Genomic DNA, 22876 nt, shown 5'->3' with positions numbered 1-22876 from the left:
TTCCAAATTAATATATGCTTTAGTACATACATTTAATTTGTTTAATTTATTATAAACAAAACGACAGAAGAATATATAGTCGTACCAGTGAACCCGTTGAATTTATAACTTTGTATATTTGTCTTCTTAGTGTGATTAAAGTTGTTTGCTTTCAAATTGTCTGTAGGTCATATTTCTTATTTATTTACTAATTTCAAACATGATATATATTCTTCTACAAATGAAATGGAGATTTTTAACTTACAGTTCCGATAAGTAATTTAACGATACGACTTGCATTTCTATTTTAGAAACTTCTACCATTGCAAATAAAACATTCGTCGTTCTTGTTTAACATTATTGATGGAAGTGTATTCTGTTTGCAGCAATATGTAATGAATCAGAGATATATATTACCATAATGAAAGTTTCTTAACATTTCTCATTATCAAATCCAAGTTTATTTTTAATTTTAAATCCGTTTTTTAACAAATCGGGTTGAATACACAGACAGACATTTTTCAAGTGAAAAATATTGAGCAGATAACCAAAATATGACAAATAATAACCTTTTTGAATTGGGGATAAATATATGATACTGACATATTCAGAAAAGTTATTTAGATTTTCTCATTTACCTAAATTATGTCAATTTTCTGCAGCCTACATGGAGCGATATAGATAAATTGCTTGGCGTTTCGACAATTTAATACTGTTAAAAAACTATTAAGGGTTTCCATTTATCAAAATAAAGTTAAAGAAGCAAATTGATGTGATATATCACTGTTGTTATTTTTTTTATATCAAGTGCGTAAAATATTGCACTTCTAGATACAAAAACTTCCAAATTTTGTGACTGACGGAAATTATTTGTCAATATTCAAATTTGGCACAGAACGTAACGAAAACATGGTTTGAATTTTTCACGCTTTAATATAAGCATTTATTTTAGACATTTTCATTATAATCTTTCGGACATTTTTTAACTTTCAACACAACTTTATCTTATTAAGAAGTCGTTGCGTATCAAAATGTTTGAAAGCAAGGCCAGATGAGCTGTATGGCTGCTTTTCCTTAAGTCGTGGGTTTTCCTTAAGTCGTGGGTTGGTTAAAATCGTATATGACTATTATTATGGTTAAAAATGTATTTGAGAAGTTAATATTTTTTATAATTTGTTGTTAAAAACTTGTAAATACCGTAATAATCGATTCATTTGGCCATTTGTAGGGTTTGTTTACATTTTTTGACAACAACAACAACAACATACTGGTTTCCGGTGTTTGGAACAGGTGCGACTTAATTTTGCGCCAAAATTGGGCTCCACAGAAAGTCTCACTGAACTATCTATTGAAATATTAACTAACACTGGGCCATCGGCATCATTATATCTATTATCGATCCATTATCAATCTTGAATAAAATTTTGAAATCAGTTGTTGTATCTCCCTCTTTTTGCAACTAGATATGTTTGTTTATTAAGCAGAATTAACAAAATAGGAGACATTTGAAAACCATATTTTTATTAAAATATCATAATTTGCAATTGCTGGTACAATTTTGTTAATGTATAAAAGATTTTGAAGGCATCTAATGAAAGTTGCCCTGATGTTTTATTTTAGTTTGATTACAAACTTTAATAATTCTTATTTAGGACTGTTTAGTACCGAATAAATTAATCAAACCTGACTCTAAATCGCTAAAGATAGGATGCTCTAGTCATATAATATGATGTTTAATAAATTTGAAAGGTAACTTGAAATAGTTCACTGAGATTTGACCAATGTTTTCTTGCAATACTGTTGACATACATGTCAGCAACGACTCAAGGAAAAGCAAAATGCATGTGAATGCAAAATGGTACCTTCATAAAATGAGTAAGATAATTGGAAATAAGTCTTAAGAGATGCATAAAAGATCATGACAGTGCAAAATGCAAATAGTTAAACATTTTCAGTCAATTTCCATGCTTGTTCCTGTGACGTCATCATACGTCACTGGTCTATTTTAAGAAATGCCCACGACTCTTGGTAAATAAAGCATATTTACTTGACACCTTACACATTTGTTTATCTTTAAGAAGGTCTTTTTTACATTTCATCTTATATTCAACAACAACTGATACAACTAATAAATTGATTATATTGATAATTTGGCATTCCCCTTGTTATATATATATATATATAATGAACGTGTATTAGTTAAATAAGTAATTATTATATTATATCTAACGTACTTTAAATTTTAAAATTAAACAAAATGTGTTTTAGATTCAACTCTTTATATCCTTTAAGAAAACATTCCTAGCTACAGAGGATCTTCAAAATGATCAGAACTATGTTTGATAACTGTAATCAAATGGTTACATGCAAAATTGTGTTGACTCCTTGACGACTATTGAACAGATCCCAATCCTATTTCACCGATATCATAAATATAATTTTCTAAATTATATTATGATAGAACAAGAAAGGAATTAAATTATCACATTTTGGCACATCAGTATATCCCAATTTTTTATACCTACTTAAGAAGAAAAAAATAACAAAAAGGGTTGCTGCACAATATCTCAAACAGTAAAAAAGTAATAAAGCCTATGCCATAAAAGCATTAGTGAGGATATTGTATTATTGTTTATAACAATCTTAAAATGTAACGATTGTCGGTTTGATAAGCTTACCATAACAAGTTTTATAGAATCTATATAATTGTAGATGTTCTTTTTATACATTATGATTTCTTACATTAATGAATCAATCAAAATTGCGTCATAATGATGCATTTTATGCTTAAGTAACAATTACGTCAGTTTTTAACATTTTATCAAATGATGATAAGACGATTAAGAGTTGAACGAGTTAGTTTTTAAATATCAGTTCATAAATAAATAATTTTATATCTGGATAATTGCCAACATTCAGTAAAAGTGCGTTTTATTTAGAGATTTTACTCTTGTTTGTGATGTTAATGTGAAATAAATGTTATTTATTTAATCATAAAAGAAAACAGTTGTACCATTTTACTCAACAAGTAGCATTCAGTTAAAATTATGCTTAGAACTATTTTTGCATGATGTTGAAATACATTAACAAGCAATAATTAAGACGGACTATAAAAGCATATTAAAAGTCTTGTATAAAAGTCAAATATATATTCTTCACATTGTTATTCCTTTTTGCTGTTATTACTGACTTTAACATGTCGCCTTATTTACGGATACATATAAACAAACGAAGACAAAGAAAAATTACTTTCAGTACATAAACTTACAATGCTTTTATTTTAAATCTTGATTTGCAAACATTAATTTATATATGCAGTTTTTTAAATTTACATTTCAATACATTGTTGAATCAAATCTAGTTACACATATAGTTAACAAAGTTAAAGAAACATTTAGATTTAGATTTGATTTCAGCGTCCATCTGCAGTCAAAATGTACATGGTATTAGAGTAATATCAAAACATTCAAGCTTTTTTCATTAAGTGTTTAATCATTTTATTACATTTTGCGTAATTTCGTAAGTTATGACGGCAATTTACATGTAACTAATAAAGTTTCCCCGTACTTCACTTCAATGTTGTTATATTTTTCTGGTCCTTCTTGATCATTGAGGCCTGTTGAGAATTGAGGACCGCTCAATCTGGTGCTAGAGGCGTCAGGATGTTGCACTTTTCGTTATCCCTCATGTACAGACTCAATCAGACGCAATCTGCAATTTTCATATACATTTGTAGTTTTTTATTCTTTCGAGGGATCACTATTTTCCAGCTATTCTATATAATATTAACTTATATACCTGTAATATTATCACTTAACTTTATGAAAGTTATGTAATCATACTTATACTTGAATTTAACGTTTATTTATCAAACGTTTCCCTTGAAATTGATCCCGACGTTAAGTCTAATAGTCATTTGTAATGAAACAACAATATAAAATATCGGAGTTAAAAAAATAAAAATAAAAAAGCATTCAAGCGTTTTTAGTGTAGAATCCAAACTTTTTAATTAGTTCCAAATCGTTACAATATTCTAAATGTTAAAACAAATGTATCTTCTCATTTACATGAATATACCAACAAAGTTAATGCGATCGAAATGCGACAGCTAAGAGCTCGTTTAGAGCCCCTGTCTTGACAAGTATCATCTGACATAAATTAAAATCATCAGACAGTCGGAATAAATAAAATGTTAAGAAAGGAAGGTAATTTGATAAAAGTTTAGAGTCATCCGGTCTATCACAAGTAATAGAGAAAAATAGTTTGAAAGGGGGAGGAAAAAGGATTTTGGTGAACTTAGGTACTAGATTGTATGGACCTCAATGTATACTATTCTGAGGTTGCCGTGAGAACTAATTTTCTTCATACTTCTATCTAGATTTTATTTAAAAGTGTTCAGAGTTAGAACGTGTCATTTTCTAAATAGGAATACTTAGAGACTGGTTGGAAGCAAAAACGAAAAACAAAATGGAAATAAAAAGATATATACTTCATTGAAGATTTCGTTTCTAAGATAATTCGCATTTAAAGAATGAAATCGATAAGATAGTCATTTGCCATATTTCAACATTTGAAAAGATTTGAATTTAATGTATTTATTGGTGTTCATCAACAACAGTAGGTACAAGTGTCATTAGCAAGAGACCGAGGGATAAATCAATGTCTTCTGCAATATCATTAATATTATCAAAACTAATACAAAAAATAAAGGATCAAAAATATTGACTTTTTGAAACACCTGATTTTGAAACTTTACAAAGAATAATAGTAAAGTTAATGTAACTCAGTCCCCAATTACGTCCAGCGAAACAAATCAGCCAAACAAAATTATTGCTCAGAAGGGAAAGATACAAACAAGGAGAAGGAGGGGGGGTGCATCAAATACTGGATCCCAGAAGAAGTACAGAAGAACAGCTTGCTTTGTGTGAAAAACGTGATGACACCTAGTACTGTCCCAGATACTTTGAATTTAAATGAGACCACGGTGCCAGGCGCGGTCAATTGTATAGGGTGTAGATTGCTAGCACGAATTTCTTCGTCTAGAGTTAAAAAAAATTGTGATAGATTATAAAGTTCATTGTTTGTAGAATCATAATTATGAATTATTATTAAAAAGCATGATAATGTCTAAATAAATTAAAGAAAATAAAAACGGTTTGTGAATAATACGTGCTAGCACCTTGCCAAGTGTACACAAAAAGAGACAATGGCCTTCATTGAGTAGGATCATTCTTTTTTCCAATATGAGGAGTGTTCAAATATGAATAATTAAAAAGCGGTGATAAATGTTCTCCCTCCCGAAGGGGGGGGGGGGGCATAAAAACTATCATGAACCTTTGTTTACATCATAACATTCAAGGAATTAAATAACCAATACAAGCAATACAAAAGAGAGACAAAATGTGATCGTCATGTCTGGTTAAAAGAAGAGAATGGTCAGATCATTGTGTTTTATGCGACATCATGAAGATTGTTTTATTGGAATATGCGCTTTCCAGTTCCGTCCATGAATAGACTGAATCAAAGCGAGCCCGCAACATTTTCAATTTTGGTTGGTAAGAAAAACGAAATCAGCTAAGTGACATAATTGCCGCTTTGAGATTTTTTTTCTAAATATTTTATTTATTATTGATGCACATTGTTGTTTTTGTATTACTTTTGTCCATTAAATCATTCTTATATTTTCTCCTTAACTTCTTTTAATTCATTGTATCAACGTTGACATAGTACATAATGACATAGTTGATATTACATCAAAAATCATTTCAAAAATGTTATAACAGTTCGGTTTCACTTCTCGTGCAAATATGCCTTTCCCAGATTTACAATTATTAAAAGCAAAAAAAGTAGGTATATACAAAAAAAAAAAAACCAACAAAACTTGTGGACTAGAACTACATACTGTATGTGTTATCATTATGATGAGGTTATGATTAAAACAGCCTACATATTTTACCAAAATATAAAATACTATCAGCGATACGTTTGTAGACTTGAAACACACTTTATTTAGATTTAAAGATCATGTTACACAATTTTGTCATGGTTTTATTACATAAATATGATGCTCAAATTAATATTTGTCAATATTGTAAGTTCCAATAAGCATTATTTATAACGATATTACCCAATATAACATTTCATGTAAATAAAGGGAGGTAATTAGAAATTTATTTTCTTTAAATTCTAAGTCAAATTTCCCAATAAGATATTAATGCATGTAGTTTATTGATTAAATATAATGTGCACAAATACACATACACAAATACAGTACACATTTAACATATTCTTCGATGTTTGAAAATTGTTATATTGCATAATTATAAACATATATATTTTTTGCAAGTATGGTATCGAAAGGCCTCCGTGGCCGAGTGGTGAAGATCACAGGTCCCTCACCGCTGTAGATTCGATCCTCACTCGGGTCGAAATCTTTCATGTGAGGAAGCCATCCAGCTGGATTACGGAAGGTCTGTGGCTCTACCCAGGTGCCCGCTCGTGCCTGAAACAATGCCCGGAGGGGCACCTGGCGGCAAGATCCTTGGTGAATCATTCAATTGCATCGAGAATGGATTATTGTAATGCCCTTCTAAATGGCTCTTCAAAGACAGTTCTTAACAAACTTCAAATCGTTCAAAATACCGCTGCACGGCTTATAACCAAAACTTCTAGGTATGTCAGTATCACACCAGGGCTCATAGAACTTCAATGGCTCCCTATACATCGACGTATAGATTATATAATCCTAACACACGTCTTTAAAGCGCTTCATGAAGAAGCCCCGCAATACATTACAAACTTGTTAACAGTATATATACCTCAAAGACAATTAAGGTATTTGCATGGACCGATTTTACTGAATGTTCCACGTCCCAGAACTGTAACATACGGTGATCGATGTTTTTCAGTTGCAGCATCAAAACTTTGGAACACATTATCTTCAGAACTACGTGACTGTAAAACTCTCTCGTCCTTTAAAAAAGCTTTAAAAACTCACCTTTTTACAATTACCTACTTCTAATTATTTACACAAGTCAGTAAGTTTTACCGGTTTTATAAGACATTTTAAACGTTTTATGTGTGTAGCAACACACGGGTATATCTTATTTTTTTACCTTCATTTTGTATCTTCTTTAATATTTTACGTTTTATCCAATACTACTTTTGTGATTGTTCTTTTATTTTTTTTATGTACAGCGCCTTTGAACGTGCTCTGCATGAAAAGGGCGCTTTATAAATCTGGTTATTTCACGGCGTCTCAACGCCGTGATATTGTGATGGGTAGTTTTCGGTAGCATGGGCAAAAGTCAGGTGACAAAATGCCTTTCGATTTCTACAGCCGACATTTTATTGTTTTTACGCAATCATTGTACAGCCCATTTCCGTGAAAAATTACATAGAAACAGTTTTTTTTCCAAAACCATATAGAATCTAAACAGTATTTTAATCAACACACGAAATATCAGCGTTTTATATTAACACATTTCCGGACATCCTTTCGACATGCTTGAGAAATTTGCCTTGAATGGATTATGTATATGGTGGCTGATTAACGCCATCCAAATATTTTCGCGTCTTCGCCTCAAAATGCGAAAATGCGAAAACATCGAAGGGACGACATATTTCGACTAATGTGTTCTCATGTCGGATCTATGTCTCTCTCGGAGTGAATCTTTTCACGTGTAAAATGTCCTTTGAACATTACATTCCTAAGTTTCTATATTTGCAATTAAGAACTTAAATTGTCTTTTTTTTTTTTAGCTCACCAGAGCCGAAGGCTCAGGTGATCTATATTAGTAAACAAAGGGGATACTCCGGCGTCCGTCGTCCCGTCTTCATGCGTCAACAATCATCTTCTTCTCTGAAATTGCTGGGCAGATTTAAACTAAAATTTGGTCTGTTAGCATCCTTGTGATAGTCACACTTAAATTTGCTCATGTCATTTCAATTGGCCCTTTTAGGGTTTCAGCAGAGCTAAAAATAGAAAAACCTTTAGACATCTTCTTCTACAGAACCAATTGGATGGATGATCACCAAAAACTTTGTCTGTAGCATTCTTGGGTAGTCTTTTATCAAGTTTGCTCATATTTAATTGATTGGCCCCTTGTAGGGCTGCTTTAGCTAAAAATAGAAAACATTTAAACGTCTTCTTCTACAGACACTAATTGATGGTATGATCACCACACTTTGTCTGTAGCATCCTTAGGTAGTATTTTTTCAAGTTTGCTCATATTAATTTGATTGGCCCCTTTTAGGGGTCATTAGGGCTTAAAATAGAAAACCTTAGACATTTTCTTCTACAGTACCAATTGATGGGATGATCACCAAACTTTGCCTGTAGGATTCTTGGCGTAGTCTTTTATCAAGTTTGCTCATATTACTTTTGATTGGACCCTTGTAGGGCCGCTTATAGCCTAAAATATAAAATACCTTTAAATGTCTTCTTCTACAGAACTAATAGATGGATGATCACAAAACTTTATCAGTAAAACATTCTTGGGTAGTCTTTTATTAAGTTTGCTCGCTATTTATTTGATTGGGCCCCTTTTAGGGGTCTCTATAGGGCTAAAAATAGAAAAAAACCTTTAGACATCTTTTTCTACAGAACTAATGGATGGATGATTACCAAACTTTGTCTTAAATATTCTTTGGTAGTTCTTTTATCAAGTTTGCCTATATTATTTTGATTGGCCCTTTTTAAGGGCCGCTAAAATGCTTTTTCTACAGAACTAATTGATGATGATCACCAAACTCTGTCTGTTGCCATTCTTAAGTAATCTTTTATCAAGTTTGCTCATATTAATTTGATTGGCCCCTTGTAGGGGCCGCTAAAGCTAAAAATTAGAATACCTTTAAACATCTGCTCCTACAGAACTCATAGATGAATGATCACCAAACTTTGTCTGTAGCCTTCTTTGGTAGTCTTTTATCAAGTTTGCTCATCTTAATTTGATTGGCCCCTTTTAGGGGTCTCTAGGGCTAAAAATAGAAAGAAAAAACTTTTTTAGACATCTTCTCAAAATTTTTTTTTCTACAGAGCTAATTGAATAAAATGATCATTAAACTTTGTCAGTAGCATTCTTAGGTAGTCTTTAATCAAGTTTGCTCATATTAATTTGATTGGTCCTGTTATAAAGCTAAAGCTTAAATGCACTAGCATTTCTTTAAATTAAAGTTTAAAGATATTCTAAGCTCTAATTTAATATAAAAAAAATATTGACCCAATGCGATACACAGTCTCCTTATAAATATAAATATGAAATATACGTGTTTTGACTTCACACAAAGTAGATATGTATGTTTTAAATTCTTAACACTATTTCGTGGTCACAGTATAAATATAATGATAGTGTCATTACAAAAACTTTTTTTTTCTTTTTCTTTATAGAAAAGACCATCTTTACATTGCCTGTAATAGCATATGCAGTTTCCTGTACATAGTATATTCATTCTTTTATCCAAATAAGACATTTTCAGCAAGAATTTCATAAATTTCATTGGCTTGGGTCATGACCTGTTTATGATGTGTAAATATATTTTAGCTCTGGAATTCGGATTATTGCATCATTGTAAGGTCAGTTGTAGGTCATTAACCTGGAAAAAAATAGGTCTAAAGAAACATAAAATTTGTTTCTCCTGTGCTCAATTCTCTTATTGAATTTTGTAAAAAATTGTAATTTTTTCATTTTTTTTGTAGAATTAACAAGGGACAAGGGGTTTAATTTCTGTTCCTGAATTGAATTTTGATATGAACTGGCTTACTTTTGATATATTTGATATCGCTTTACCTACTTTTTTTTGTCTTTTATGTACAGACTTGAAATTTGGGACTATGGGTGTAATTTGTGTAATTTTTGATGTTGAATTCAATTTTTGATACCAGCTGACCTACTTTAGGTACTACTGACATCATTTTACCTACTGTCTTGTTATTTTGACATTCAGATTTTAAATGTTGATCAATTCTGATGCCGAAATGAATTTTGATATCAAACTGACCTACTTTTTGATATTTTTGATATAATTTGACTTTCATTCTTGTGTTCTTGACATACAGACTTGAAATTTGGACTTAGGGTTGTAATTTCTGATGCTGAATTGAATTTTGATATTAACTGGCCTACTTTTCATATTTTTTACAATGTTTGACCTATTGTCTTTTTTTGAGGTACAGTTATGTTACCATACAGAATGTATAAAAAATTGTCCCAAACTGTGAACTTCAAACATCTACACCTTACATGTTTTGCATGTGACATTTTGTGTTTTCATTTCAAAAAAAGTTTTAAAAAAATTGTCCAATCAAAAAATTAATCCTGCTCTAGTGGTCAGTTGTTCTGCATTTATTCTACATAGTCTCATAGGAACACACTTGCAACATACATATCTTAACAAATCCTTTCCAAAATATTAGGCCAAAATATTACAATTTTTATAGTGAATAATGAAATGATGTGTTAGATGAGTCATCTAGGACCATCTTAGTGGTCATATTGTTTATTATGAAGAAAAAAAGCTAAAACAATCAGTGTTGTGAAAGTATATACTAAAGGGGCAAGTTAAAGTTGATCGAGCTGAACTGCCGAAAGAGCTGGACTTGCCTTTCAGCAAGTTCTTTTGAAAAATAATTTCCAACACTGAAAAGCAAATGTTTCTGGTGAGCGACTCAGGGCCATCATGGCCCTCTTGTTAAATAATTTCATTTTTCTGCGCAATTCTCTAAACTGAGACTTGGTTTTTCTATATGCGTTTCACAATTAACATTCATCATATACCAGGTTGTAAAATAACTTAATTTGGTCCTTAAATCAGATTTTACCACAACATCAAACTTCATTCAGAATTCATGTCACGTTATTGAGAGCAAAATTCTGAGTTTCCTTTAGATATGAGCAAGAAAATGTTTATAAACCCCCCGCCGAAAATACGGATATAGAATTAGTCTCCATCCGTCCCGTCTGTCCTTCCGTCCGTCACTCTACATTTTTGTCCGGAGCATATCTCAAAAAGTATCAATTTGAAACTTCATAGGTGGAGGTATCAACTTGAAACTTCATTTGTGGATAAATCATATTTAGGAAAAGTGCAGTGCACGGGAGAATGATAACTCTACGCTGCATGTTTTTTTCATTGTTGCCCTTTGTTATTCTTCAAACTCAATTTTTGTCCACAGCATAACTCAAAAAGCCTTTGAGATATCAACATGAAACTTCATAGGTGGATAGATCTCACTCAGGAGGTGTGCAATGCAAGAGTGATAACTGTACCATTTCTAAATTTTGAGTTATTGCTCTTTGTTATTTTTCATACTTAATTTTTCACCTGAGTGGAGCATAAATTAACTAAAAAACAAACTTTGAGATGTCAATGTAATCTTCATAGGTAGATAGATATTTTTGAGGATGAATGTTGTGCGAAAGAATGATAACTCTAACCTTTATAATTATTGAGTTATTGACATTAAATTTTGTTATTTTCTTACTTTTTGTCCGGAGAATATCTAAAAAAGTGGTAGAGGTAACAACTTGAAACTTCATAGGTGGATAGCTCTTTTTGATGAGAAGTGCAGCACACTAGAATGATAACTAACCGTGCATTATTTTTCAGTTATTGCCCTTTGTTATTTTTCATACTTAATTTTGTCCAGGGTATAACTACAAAAGTCTTTGAGATATCTACATGAACCTTCAAAGGTGGACAGATCTCACTCAGGAGATATGCAGTGCAAAAGAGTGATAACTCTACCCTTCATGATTTTTAGTTATTTCCCTTTGTTATTTTTCATACTAATTTTTTCACCTAAGTGGAGCATATCTCTTAAAAAGTCTTTGAAATGTCAACATGAAACTTCATAGGTGGATAGATCTTTTTGAGGAGGAATGTTGTGCGCAAGAATGATAACTCTATCCTTTATAATGTTTGAGTTATTGCCATTTGTTATTTTTCAAACTTTTTGTCCGGAGCTTATCTAAAAAAATGTTAGAGGTAACAACTTGAAACTTCATAGGTGGATAGATCTTATTGGGGAGCATTGCAGCACACTAGAGTGATAACACACCGTGCATTGTTTTTTCCAGTTATTGCACTTTATTATTTTTCATACTTTATTTTTGTCCAGGGTATAACTACAAAAGCATTTGAGATTTCAACATGAAACTTTATAGGTGGATAGATCTTTCTCAGGCGGTATGCAGTGCAAAAGAGTGATAACTCTACCCTTCATAATTTTTATTTATTGCCCTTTGTTATTTTCCATACTAAATTTTTCACCTGAGTGGAGCATATCTCTGAAAAAGTCTTTGAAATATCAACAAGAAACTTTATAGGTGGATAGATCTTATTGGGGAGGAATGTTGTGCGCAAGAATAATACCCTTTATATTTTGTTAGTTATTGCCATTTGTTATTTTTCATACTTTTTGTCCGGAGCTTATCTCAATTATTATTAATTGAGCCTTGATTTTAAACTAAATGTGTCTGTATTTCTTACCATCCTTTACTGGTTTTAGATTATCATTATTGTTTAATAGGTTTACTAAATTAATGTTGTTCATTATGTCTTATAGAGGATATTGAATGAGTGTAAGTTCAATACTGAATTTATTGCACGAGTTTAATAAAATTATATTATGCGAGCCTCTGGCGAGCATAATATTATTTTATTCAACGAATGCAATAAATTCAGAAATGAACTTACACGAATTTAATATTCTTTTTATCACATACCAAAAATAAATACAGTTTAAAGTGAAATAAGTGTCATTTTTCATTGACGCGCATATAGTATAACGCCAACATTTAGCGCGTCTTTACACTATGTTTGTATAACGCTAATGACGTCACGTCAAAATAATATGCACGGCCGTGCAATACCATATTTACGGAGTCGCAAAATCGGCACGGGTGTGTGATAAATATATATATGATAATGTTTTATCGGATTTATGTAAAGAACTCATGAACATTTATTATTTATGAAAAGAGTGCTATAGAAATGTGGTATATAATAATAATAATAATAATAATAATAATAATAATAATAATAATAATAATAATAATAATAATAATAATAATAATAAAAATAATCTCAAAAAGGTGTTAGAGGTATCAACTTGAAACTTATTAGGTGGATAGATCTCATTGAGGAGGAGTGCAGCACACAAGACATTTAACCTACCGTGCATTATTTTTCAGTTATTGCCCTTTGTTATTTTTCATACTTAATTTTGTCCAGAGCATAACTACAAAGGCCTTTGAGATATTAACATGAACCTTCATAGGTGGATACATCTCACTCGAGAGGTATGCAGTACACAAGAATGATAATTATTCTACTCTACTACATATAAACATGGCTCTTAATTGTAACAAGTTACATGATTATGATATTTTAAAACCTTCTGAACAAGTTAACATGTCAATTCAAAACAATGCTATTTGGAGATACCTTATCAATATATTTAACTGGGTTTTTTTTTGTGTGGGGGTTGTCTTTTTTGTTTTTTTTTGTTTTTCGCCGTGACAATCATATTGCTGCATTTCCCAGCAATTGTTTACTTGTTATTATTATTCCTCCACCAATTAAGCTGGACAAAAATCGGCGAAAAATTCTCGGCGGGACGCTCTATGATGGCCCGACTTGAGTGTACGGTCGCCCATATGGGCTTTCCGGCGGCAACCTTTAATAAACGCATTAACAAAACAATATACACACAGTAACAATATCAATCACTAAACATACAGGATCTATAAAAACATTGTTGAAAATACATATAAATCTGTTTGTCATGAAAAATGCTTTTAAAATCAATGAATGTACTAATTCCTTGAACAGAAAACTTCCATGGAAGAAAAATACAAATAATCAATAGCACGGACACGAAATACAAACAGTCTTTGAAATTACGGTAAATGAATAAACATATTATTAAGTAAATATAGCAGAAAAGATCGTTGTTTACAAAGTCCGGTTAATTTTTGATCATCCCTCGTAGTTGATTGTCCCCATAAAGTATCAAATAAATGAAAAACGTATATACTATACTTCATATTCGATAGCATTGATGCCAAGATAATCGTAGCATTAAATGCTTCCCAAAATCATTTTGAACTAAAATCTGACAAGTGGGTTAATTCAACCAATCGGATAACCTTTTTATACTAGGTTATTCTTTATAAACCATTCCATCGGCATCATAGAATTTCCGGGAAGATTAAAAATGACTTAAGGATTGGCAAGATCAGTATATAAGGGTTCAAAGAAGCCATAAACTCTGAGTACGTGTAATGCTTATAACGATGAAATTATTTGTTTCACATTAAAAGATTTGTAAAAATTTTCTTTCTGAATCTAAAAATTTGTGATTACTGTGTACATATATTTTTCTTACAAATTACTAAATCAATTATTTATTTGAACTCTTTCGTAAAACATAAAAGAAAAAAATCCATGTATTTGTAACAAGAAGTATCCTTTTTGTTTCGTTTATGTACGAAATCTACCTGTATCATTAATTTTCAGTTACACTCTCAGTAGCATATATTTATTACGCGTATAAATGTCTAGATATTTGACAGAAATTTTAAACAAGGTTGCCATATTCAATCTGAATGGTTAGACATAAAAGCAAAATCAAGGGAAAACGTGCCTCCAGATCTGACAGAAGTACGCTTAGGTGACAAATGAAGTATTAAAACGTTTATATACGGAGTGTTAATGACATTTGTAAGTTAATTTGGAGCTAAGAGTATTTCGTATGGCTTCGTCAGCGTTAAAATGTCAATGCTCGTATGATACATGTGAACTTGCTACTGCTGTTTTAGTTTAGGCAAATTCACAATTACAGAGTCAAATTTGATTTGTCATGCCTGAATATACATGTGTATTTTTTTCAATTTAAAAAAACTGAACTTTTTATAAGAAACTCGATAGAAATTGACTTTGATAATATAATTTATTTCAATTATGTAAAATGCTTATATAGAGCTTATCGTTTTTGAGGGAATCGACACAAATACTGACAAATGATCGTGATACTTTATAACTGTCATTATATAATTAAGTATAACAGTGCTAGTGTTGCCCCTTTAGCTCCGTTGTTTTTTCTTTATTTAGGACAAAAGTAATAAAGCTTTGAGGAAAGCAGTTAATTTAGATGAAAATATTAATTAAATTGTCTTGCAAGTTAGCGATATAATCATAATTCAACTAATAAAAAAACGTGGTTGTACCCTGTAAGAAGCAGCAAGTTGCCGCTTTGTTTTAAATAGTGTCCTCCACATAAGAAAACAGACACATTACGTTAAGAAGATTTATGAATTATAACACTGAATGTACTGGTAACCAGCTCAACATTTGAATTGCAATAACACAAGTGAGTACAAATGTACTCGTAAACAGTCAAATGCAGGGCGGTATTTAGTCCGTGTTTAAAAGCAGAGATGTTTCAAAAGCAGCCGAATAAAACAAGTCTCGTTTTGGAATGTTCATACGAAATGTTTTCATAAAAAGTAGCATACGCTTTTAAGAGATATACATGTATTGCAAAGTTTTTTATATGCTATTTTGATGGAACACATGCTATTTATATCAATTATATGCACAGTAAATATCCTAAAATAAACTGTAAGATTCTGAATTATCTCTAATTATCTCGAATTATTTCTGGAAAAGTTTCTCGTATTTAAATGATTACCTATTTGAAATGTCGCCACTTAATCAGTTAGTCGTCTGGTAAATATGCAAATTGCTGTTAATAATTAGCAATAATTAGACATTAATAGTGTTGCAAAACATATCATGTCGATTTGTAAATATGCGAACTATCAGATGGAAAAAAGTACATTTTTTTCATTACCATAATCAAAATTTCATTATAGACATCAGTATCAAATATTAAACTCGCATAATCAAGTGCATTAATTAATTATATGACATAATAGCATTACAGCAGTAATGTATGGTTAATTGAATTTTGTAGATGGAATCAGATAATTATTATTCTGTACGGCACGCGATGATAAAATAGCATTAAGCGATGTATTGCCCTGAAGGTGATTTGTATCCAATGTAAAGACGATTCTGATTAATCATGAACATATATGACAGTAGTCTAACCTTTAAGTACGAAAGACCGGTGGGGACATTTCAACTTCATGAATTCCCGATTTCAGCTTCATGAATTCTCGATTACAACTTCAAGAATTCACGATTTCAACTTCATGAAAATTTTCTTTATAACTAGTTTTATGTTGAAAATAATATTCAAAAAGACTTTAAACTTGACCGGTAGAAATATATACACATGTATAGGATCGTAATTTAATCAAACAATCGCTCATCAATGATGTTTATTCAAGTAATAGTGTGTCCTTAACATGTTATAAAGCAAATTTTCGGCAATGCATGATTTTTTCGTTCCATTCACTATAGAGTCAACATCGTTACACCGAAATCGATTATCATTGCCGATAAAAAAAGAGTATCAGGAATTTACTCTCCAATTTTGAACTTCAATCCTTTTTGATGGTTATCGTTTGCCAAAATCTTTGCTTAACATTTTTTATAATTAACCTACCATAAATACTTGTTGAGGCTTTACATTTCGTTTGCAACTGATATAATTACAAAATTGATACTTTTTAGTTTAAAAATATCTTTCTTATTTGTTTGTGTACTTTTTATTGACATTAAGAATTTGAAGCAATGTTTCAACAATCAGCCTTTCCAGTTAAACAACATATTTGTATTTGTCTATGAATGAAACAATAATGAATGTGAATTACTAGTTGAAATAATAGGTAACGGTAACAGTAACTATAGATTCAAAATTTCAGTTACCAGCTATAGTGGAATGTTTCATGTACATTCCTTGTATTGTCTGTAAAGTTTTGTCAGTTTTAAATCACTTAAATCACTAAGTTTGATATAATAATTGGAAACGTAAATCAATTGTCTGATGTATACCATAATGTTTAGATTAACAGAATATGTACGAGTATCAAGTATTGCAGATGATTTTCCAAAACTTTATTCACATATTTGAAAGCATTTAATCTGAAATATATACATCTATATATCTAGTTTATCAGATGCTATTCATTCAATCAATACAAACCAAGTTACGTAATTGATTTGAAAAATGAAGTGTGTAGTTGTGTGTAGAAAATGCCAACACACAGTTTACAATAGAAGACTAGTAAATAATCAAATAAGAGTACATAATCATTCCATTAAATGACTTACCAAAAATCAATTTTCAGATAGACCAAAAGCAGTGTTTTATGTCAAGGCATTAAATATGAATATATATTGGCTTTAAAATACTCGTTTGTCTTCATTTGTGATTCAGGTTCTGCGGAAATTACAGTACAAACATAAGATTTAATGTCAGCAGGAGTCTCACAATCTGGTGGCAAATGTAATAATGATTTCATAGCAACATCTTAACAATCTATTATTCTTTGTATTTATATTACGATGTTTTCATGGTAGCTCTTAATTTGTATGATTACTTAATTCATAAGAATATGGAATGTTGTTAGTAACGCATAAGGCAAAAACTTTTCCATTAAAACAATTTCACAACAAATTTTTTTCCGATTGATATTTTGTGCACACTTTTTATAAATATTATTTTTTCTTCAATAATAAATACAAGTTCTAAACAATATTTTGGAAAATTACTATTAATATAAGTTATTGAGCTTTGTTTTTTTAAATCTGGATTCTCATAGAAATTCTTTTACAACGTTATGTGCTGACGCAGATAAAGATTTGATGTTGGTCTTTTTTATTTTTCAGAGCGTCATTTTCCACGAGGATTCTCATCCAAACCACCCATGGTTCAAGCAATGTGTCACGTTTGGCTTCTTTCCGACTATATTCCATGAGAACGTTTACAACATGTTCACAATGATTGCAATGTATGGTTTACCTCTGATCATTATCACCATGTCATACTTGCTCATTTTACGAGAGATCTCAAAGAAAACACGGCAAAGTAAAGGTATGTGATTTACTGATAAGCATAACTGTTTTGTCTAAAAATGTTAAAAAAATATAAAATGCACATTAATGTACGTGTATTGTCCAGTAATGTTAGAAAATATCGTAAATTCATTTTAGTATATACTAGTTACACCAAACGTAATGCGCTTCAAAAAAGGCAATGCGGTGTGAATAGAAAATTGAACGTATCAGAATATTAAACATTTTCTTATGACAAACAAAATAAGAAAATCCTGAGAATGAATACTGAGATTGAGTATTTTATATCTACACTAACATTATCACCATGTCATACTTGCTCATTTTACGAGAGATCTCAAAGAAAACACGGCAAAGTAAAGGTATGTGATTTACTGATAAGCATAACTGTTTTATCTAAAAATGTTGAAAAAATATAAAATGCACATTAATGTACGTGTATTGTCCAGTAATGTTAGAAAATATCGTAAATTCATTTTAGTATATACTAGTTACACCAAACGTAATGCGCTTCAAAAAAGGCAATGCGGTGTGAATAGAAAATTGAACGTATCAGAATATTAAACATTTTCTTATGACAAACAAAATAAGAAAATCCTGAGAATGAATACTGAGATTGAGTATTTTATATCTACACTAACTTTGATATCAGCCCCATGTTGCTGAGGGAATGCCTTTAAAGGTTAATGCATCATACTTGTCGTAAAACCAATCAAGAAAAGAAAAACAAATACGTTGATAACAAGCCATTATTTTTTCTTGTGCAAATGATGTGTAAGTAATTTGCTTTTGCATTGTTCCCTTATAAACTAAAGTAGAATTTTTTTAAATGTCAATATTACATCACGTTATTGCTGTATGGTCAGTCTTATAGGGTTATCATTGAAGTGTTTATGTGTGAATCATTTAATATTCTAAGTTATCTAATACATATATGTACAATGTGTTTAAGCATCAAGAAGGTTAAATATTCCTGAAATATTACCGTCCCTTTATTTTGATTTTAAAGATAATTGTCATCTGCAACATAAGACACAGAAAAAGAATATTTGCATTTCAACATTTCTTTATACACTACAGTAACACACAAGTAACATTTTGACACACAGTGCTTTATTTGAAGTCTGCACATTTTATATATACTGTTTCAGAGGAAATGCAAGAAATGAATTCTTCAGGCGGACGACTACGGAGGTCAGCGGTAGGAAACATTGAGCGAGCCAGATCAAAAACGCTGAAAATGACTCTAGTAATTGGTAATATAATCCTGCGTATTTATGTGAAACAACTACTAATACTGGTTATATCTAAAATTAATGTCAATTATTAGATTGTCATGTTAATGCCGTTGAATTTGTGAATATACGAGTACATATTAATATTTAAAGTAAATCAGTTAATTATCCTTTAAATGTCAGGCGATACGTTCGAAGACGGTATGAATGCCTACACAAAAGAAAATAAGGCATATAATGGTTAACAGTATTATAATTGTATTATTTGAGTAAACATTATTTCATTACACTACGGTTTAAGAACATGTAACAAACTTATCAACCGAATAAAGTAGCACTGAATGTTAAAATATAGATAGAAATTGACCAATGAGTAAATTTTCGTTAGCTATAATAGGATAGCAAAAACAAAAAGGTTTTCAGAAGTAAAAATAAGCATTTCTGGGAAAAAGTGGACCTTAAATTGGACTAGCATACCATGCGTCACACTAATTGGCACAAACTCTTGGTTTATTTACTTATTTAAAATAATTATGTATAACCAACCTTTTATTAATAATTAAATTTTACTTATTGCTTTTTATATTTATTCCTGTCACTCGTCCGATGTACGTTCATATATATTCACATACTTTTTAAAGAAATAAGATGCGAATATTACATATGGAGGTAAAGGATTGTGCAATTATATGATATAACAATGTACGAGATAGTTTATTTTTTCTTAAAATAGTTCCAATATGCTGTCGCATTTATTAATAATATTTAGTAATATTTTAACTAAATGTCATTCATTAGGTTATCAATACTCGTTTCAAGCTTTATTTTGTTGTTGATGGGAATGGCATAGCAAACAGGAAGCCTTTAAGATTGATAATACCATTGCCATTCATCGGTAACATTTGTTTAATGCATTTATGCTGTGTCAAAGAAATAATGCTTCAAATACATTATTTTTACAACTGTAAACACATAATAATTTCAATACATAAATATTGCTTGTAATCGTTTTAGAGTAGGAAGAGTGTTATTTATATTACAGTTGGTGTGTTTGTTTTCTGTTGGACACCATACTATGTTCTTGCAGTCTGGTATTGGTTTGATAGGTAAGAAGATCTCACTTAGTTTCCGCAGTTTTTAATAATGTAAGATCAATTCACCTTTAAGTACTCAAAGACATATACAGAACTTACGAGTCTTACATGTATATCATTTTGATAGTCAAAAAAGAAAATGTTGTTTTCAAATACATAGTACAAATATCAAACTTGAATGATTTTCCTTATGAAATATTCATGATTATGTTTTTTGTGGATAAATAGGTTTATGAAATGTGTTTTGAATAACCAACAAAAAGTAATATATAGCTTGACATGAAACAAGGAAAACTCAAATATTAAAAATTAAAGGAAACATACACTGAGAAGATTCCAATATTGATGATGCATATAGAATAAAATGTTTCTAATGTCATAAGATAAATGTTACATATTTACTGTATTTATAATAAAGTCTCTTCCAAGCCTATTTCGTGGTCAATTTTAGAATTCGGGAATTTGTATTTAATTCAGTGTAATTCCAAAAAATGAATGCATTACATTTTATTTTAGAGAGTCTGCTAGGCAGCTTGATCCCAAAATACAGAATTGTCTTTTCATATTCGCTGTGTCTAATTCCTGTGTTAATCCAATTGTGTATGGTAAGTTGGTTTTAACGTTTTTAGTCTTCTCCAAGAAAATCATTCACGTTCTATTTTTAAATGCATTGATCGAATTTTGGTTTTGGTTAAGAAAACAAATGAAAAGCAATAACACCATTTTGTTTTATTTTTCTAACACTTCTAACTTTCGTCAATATGTTTATATTTTATATTATATGTCATTTAAAGTAACCGACTCACTAAACATATTGGCAAAAGATAACAAAAATAAAATAAAAATAAATAAATAAATAAAAATAACTTAAGTCTCTCCTTTTAGTATCAACGACTTCTTATAAATTATACAAAAAACGTTATAATAATAGAGTAATTTTACATTGACATCTTTATGTTGTTTATGTAAATTTTGTTAAGATATAAACTTAAACGGTCTTATAAATTAGTTCCAAATCATTAATGTTTGGAACAAATGTTAATCGAAATTTATTTTTTGTATTTTCATTTCAGGTCTATTTACAATTAATTTCAAAAGAGAATTTATGCGATGCTGTTGCTGTCTAAAATCAAGATGGCGGAACGCTCGGAGAAACCAAGGAACAGATTCTAGATTGCGTGCTGGAAGATCTATGTACTCTAAAACAACACTAAGTTCGATGCGTACACCATCGACGGCAAATCCTTCAGGCTTAAAGATTGAAATGCAGACAATACCTTCAGATGATAGTGTTTGCAAATTCATAGTCAAGACAGATCATGCAAATCATCCAAATAATGGACTGTGTACTCCAATGAGAAATCCCCAGATAAGAGATTGTAGACAAAATTCAAATAACTTTCTCGTAGTGCATATGAAACAAGAAGCTGTTTAGTGACAGTTTTAATAAATAGATGATGGAAAATGTATTGACATACTGGAAAAAAGCAACACAAAATAAGAATGTAATACACACAGAAAAATAAAAGTCAACATTTTCTTTTTGACCTATGACATTTATGAAATTAAATACACGCGTATTTATTAATAGAAGTTCCTACACATTTGTTTTGTTAAAGATTTCGGTGATTCAATATTCCTGTTGCCAGATATGTGCAAGCATTGCCAGTTATGTGCAAGCATAACATTAGGACAAGTGTGTTAAGACTGCCCTTCTGATCTGCATCTTTAAAGGTTGTATTGGTGCGAACAGTAGCTATGCGACGTTCTGACTTTTTTGGTCAAATTTAAACATCGTTCACTGGTAAGATGAACAAATATTCCGAACGTAATATTCAGAGTAGCATTTTGTTACAAATGCAAAAGTTATTGCTTTCAAAGTATATCATTTTCAATGTATAGGATAACTGAGGTTTCGTGTCATTTCGCCCACTGTCTAAAGGACATAATTATTTCTGCTTCTCATTTAAAACAAGCATGTAAAGCAACTATCTAAATCTATAAAACTATACTAGTTAATGTTAGTATTGTGATGTCAGTATTGGAATAAAATATTGTTAAAATAAATACTTTTTGTTTTACCGACATTTTGAGGGGTTGAACCCGTTTGAAATTACACGCACGTGTTGTTCAATGATAAAGCGATTGAAGAGGCAACGAGGTCATTTACGGTATTTCACATCATCAGATCATAAAGTAATGACATTTTATTCAATTATTATTAATATTTAATATCATCCAAATATTTCTTATCACTTGAGTTTACTTCTTTTATCAAGATCTGCCTGCAGATAGGGCGCTCCACATTTCTGTGTGCTGGCGTGTTAAATAAAAGCAACTTAGAATGGGGGGGGGGGGGGGTTTGAATGAGTGGGGGTGAAATGAGTCAATTGTATGAATAACCATACTTTTATGTCGGTAAGAATTTTTTCCCTATCATTTCATTTATATATTAATTTTATTCACATACTCCTACAACGATTTTAAATCTTATTTTCATCCAAGCCGAATATGAAGTCTTTTATACTTGATATACGGTACTTTAACATAGAAACTACCTACACATATTTTACATCAATT

General features: G+C 30.6%; 1 protein-coding gene across 1 annotated transcript in view; it reads left to right on the top strand.

The window, feature by feature from the left end:
* LOC132715653 (adipokinetic hormone/corazonin-related peptide receptor variant I-like) overlaps window positions 1–22334 on the top strand; it is a 29792-nt gene extending 7458 nt beyond the window's left edge. The window contains exons 2-6 of the mRNA XM_060698689.1: window positions 17782–17986; window positions 19119–19223; window positions 20245–20308; window positions 20813–20901; window positions 21370–22334. Coding sequence (XP_060554672.1) covers window positions 17782–17986; window positions 19119–19223; window positions 20245–20308; window positions 20813–20901; window positions 21370–21731 — 825 coding nt within the window. The 3' untranslated portion in view covers window positions 21732–22334. The remainder of the gene's footprint in view (window positions 1–17781; window positions 17987–19118; window positions 19224–20244; window positions 20309–20812; window positions 20902–21369) is intronic.
* Window positions 22335–22876: the final 542 nt, after the last annotated feature.

The sequence above is a fragment of the Ruditapes philippinarum genome, unplaced genomic scaffold (genome assembly GCF_026571515.1).
Source record: "Ruditapes philippinarum isolate M1 unplaced genomic scaffold, ASM2657151v2 ctg3564_1_1_1_1, whole genome shotgun sequence".
Classification (NCBI taxonomy): Eukaryota; Metazoa; Mollusca; class Bivalvia; order Venerida; family Veneridae; genus Ruditapes; species Ruditapes philippinarum.
The sequence above is the reverse complement of the archived record's forward strand: the minus strand, read 5'-3'. Positions and strand labels throughout refer to the sequence as shown.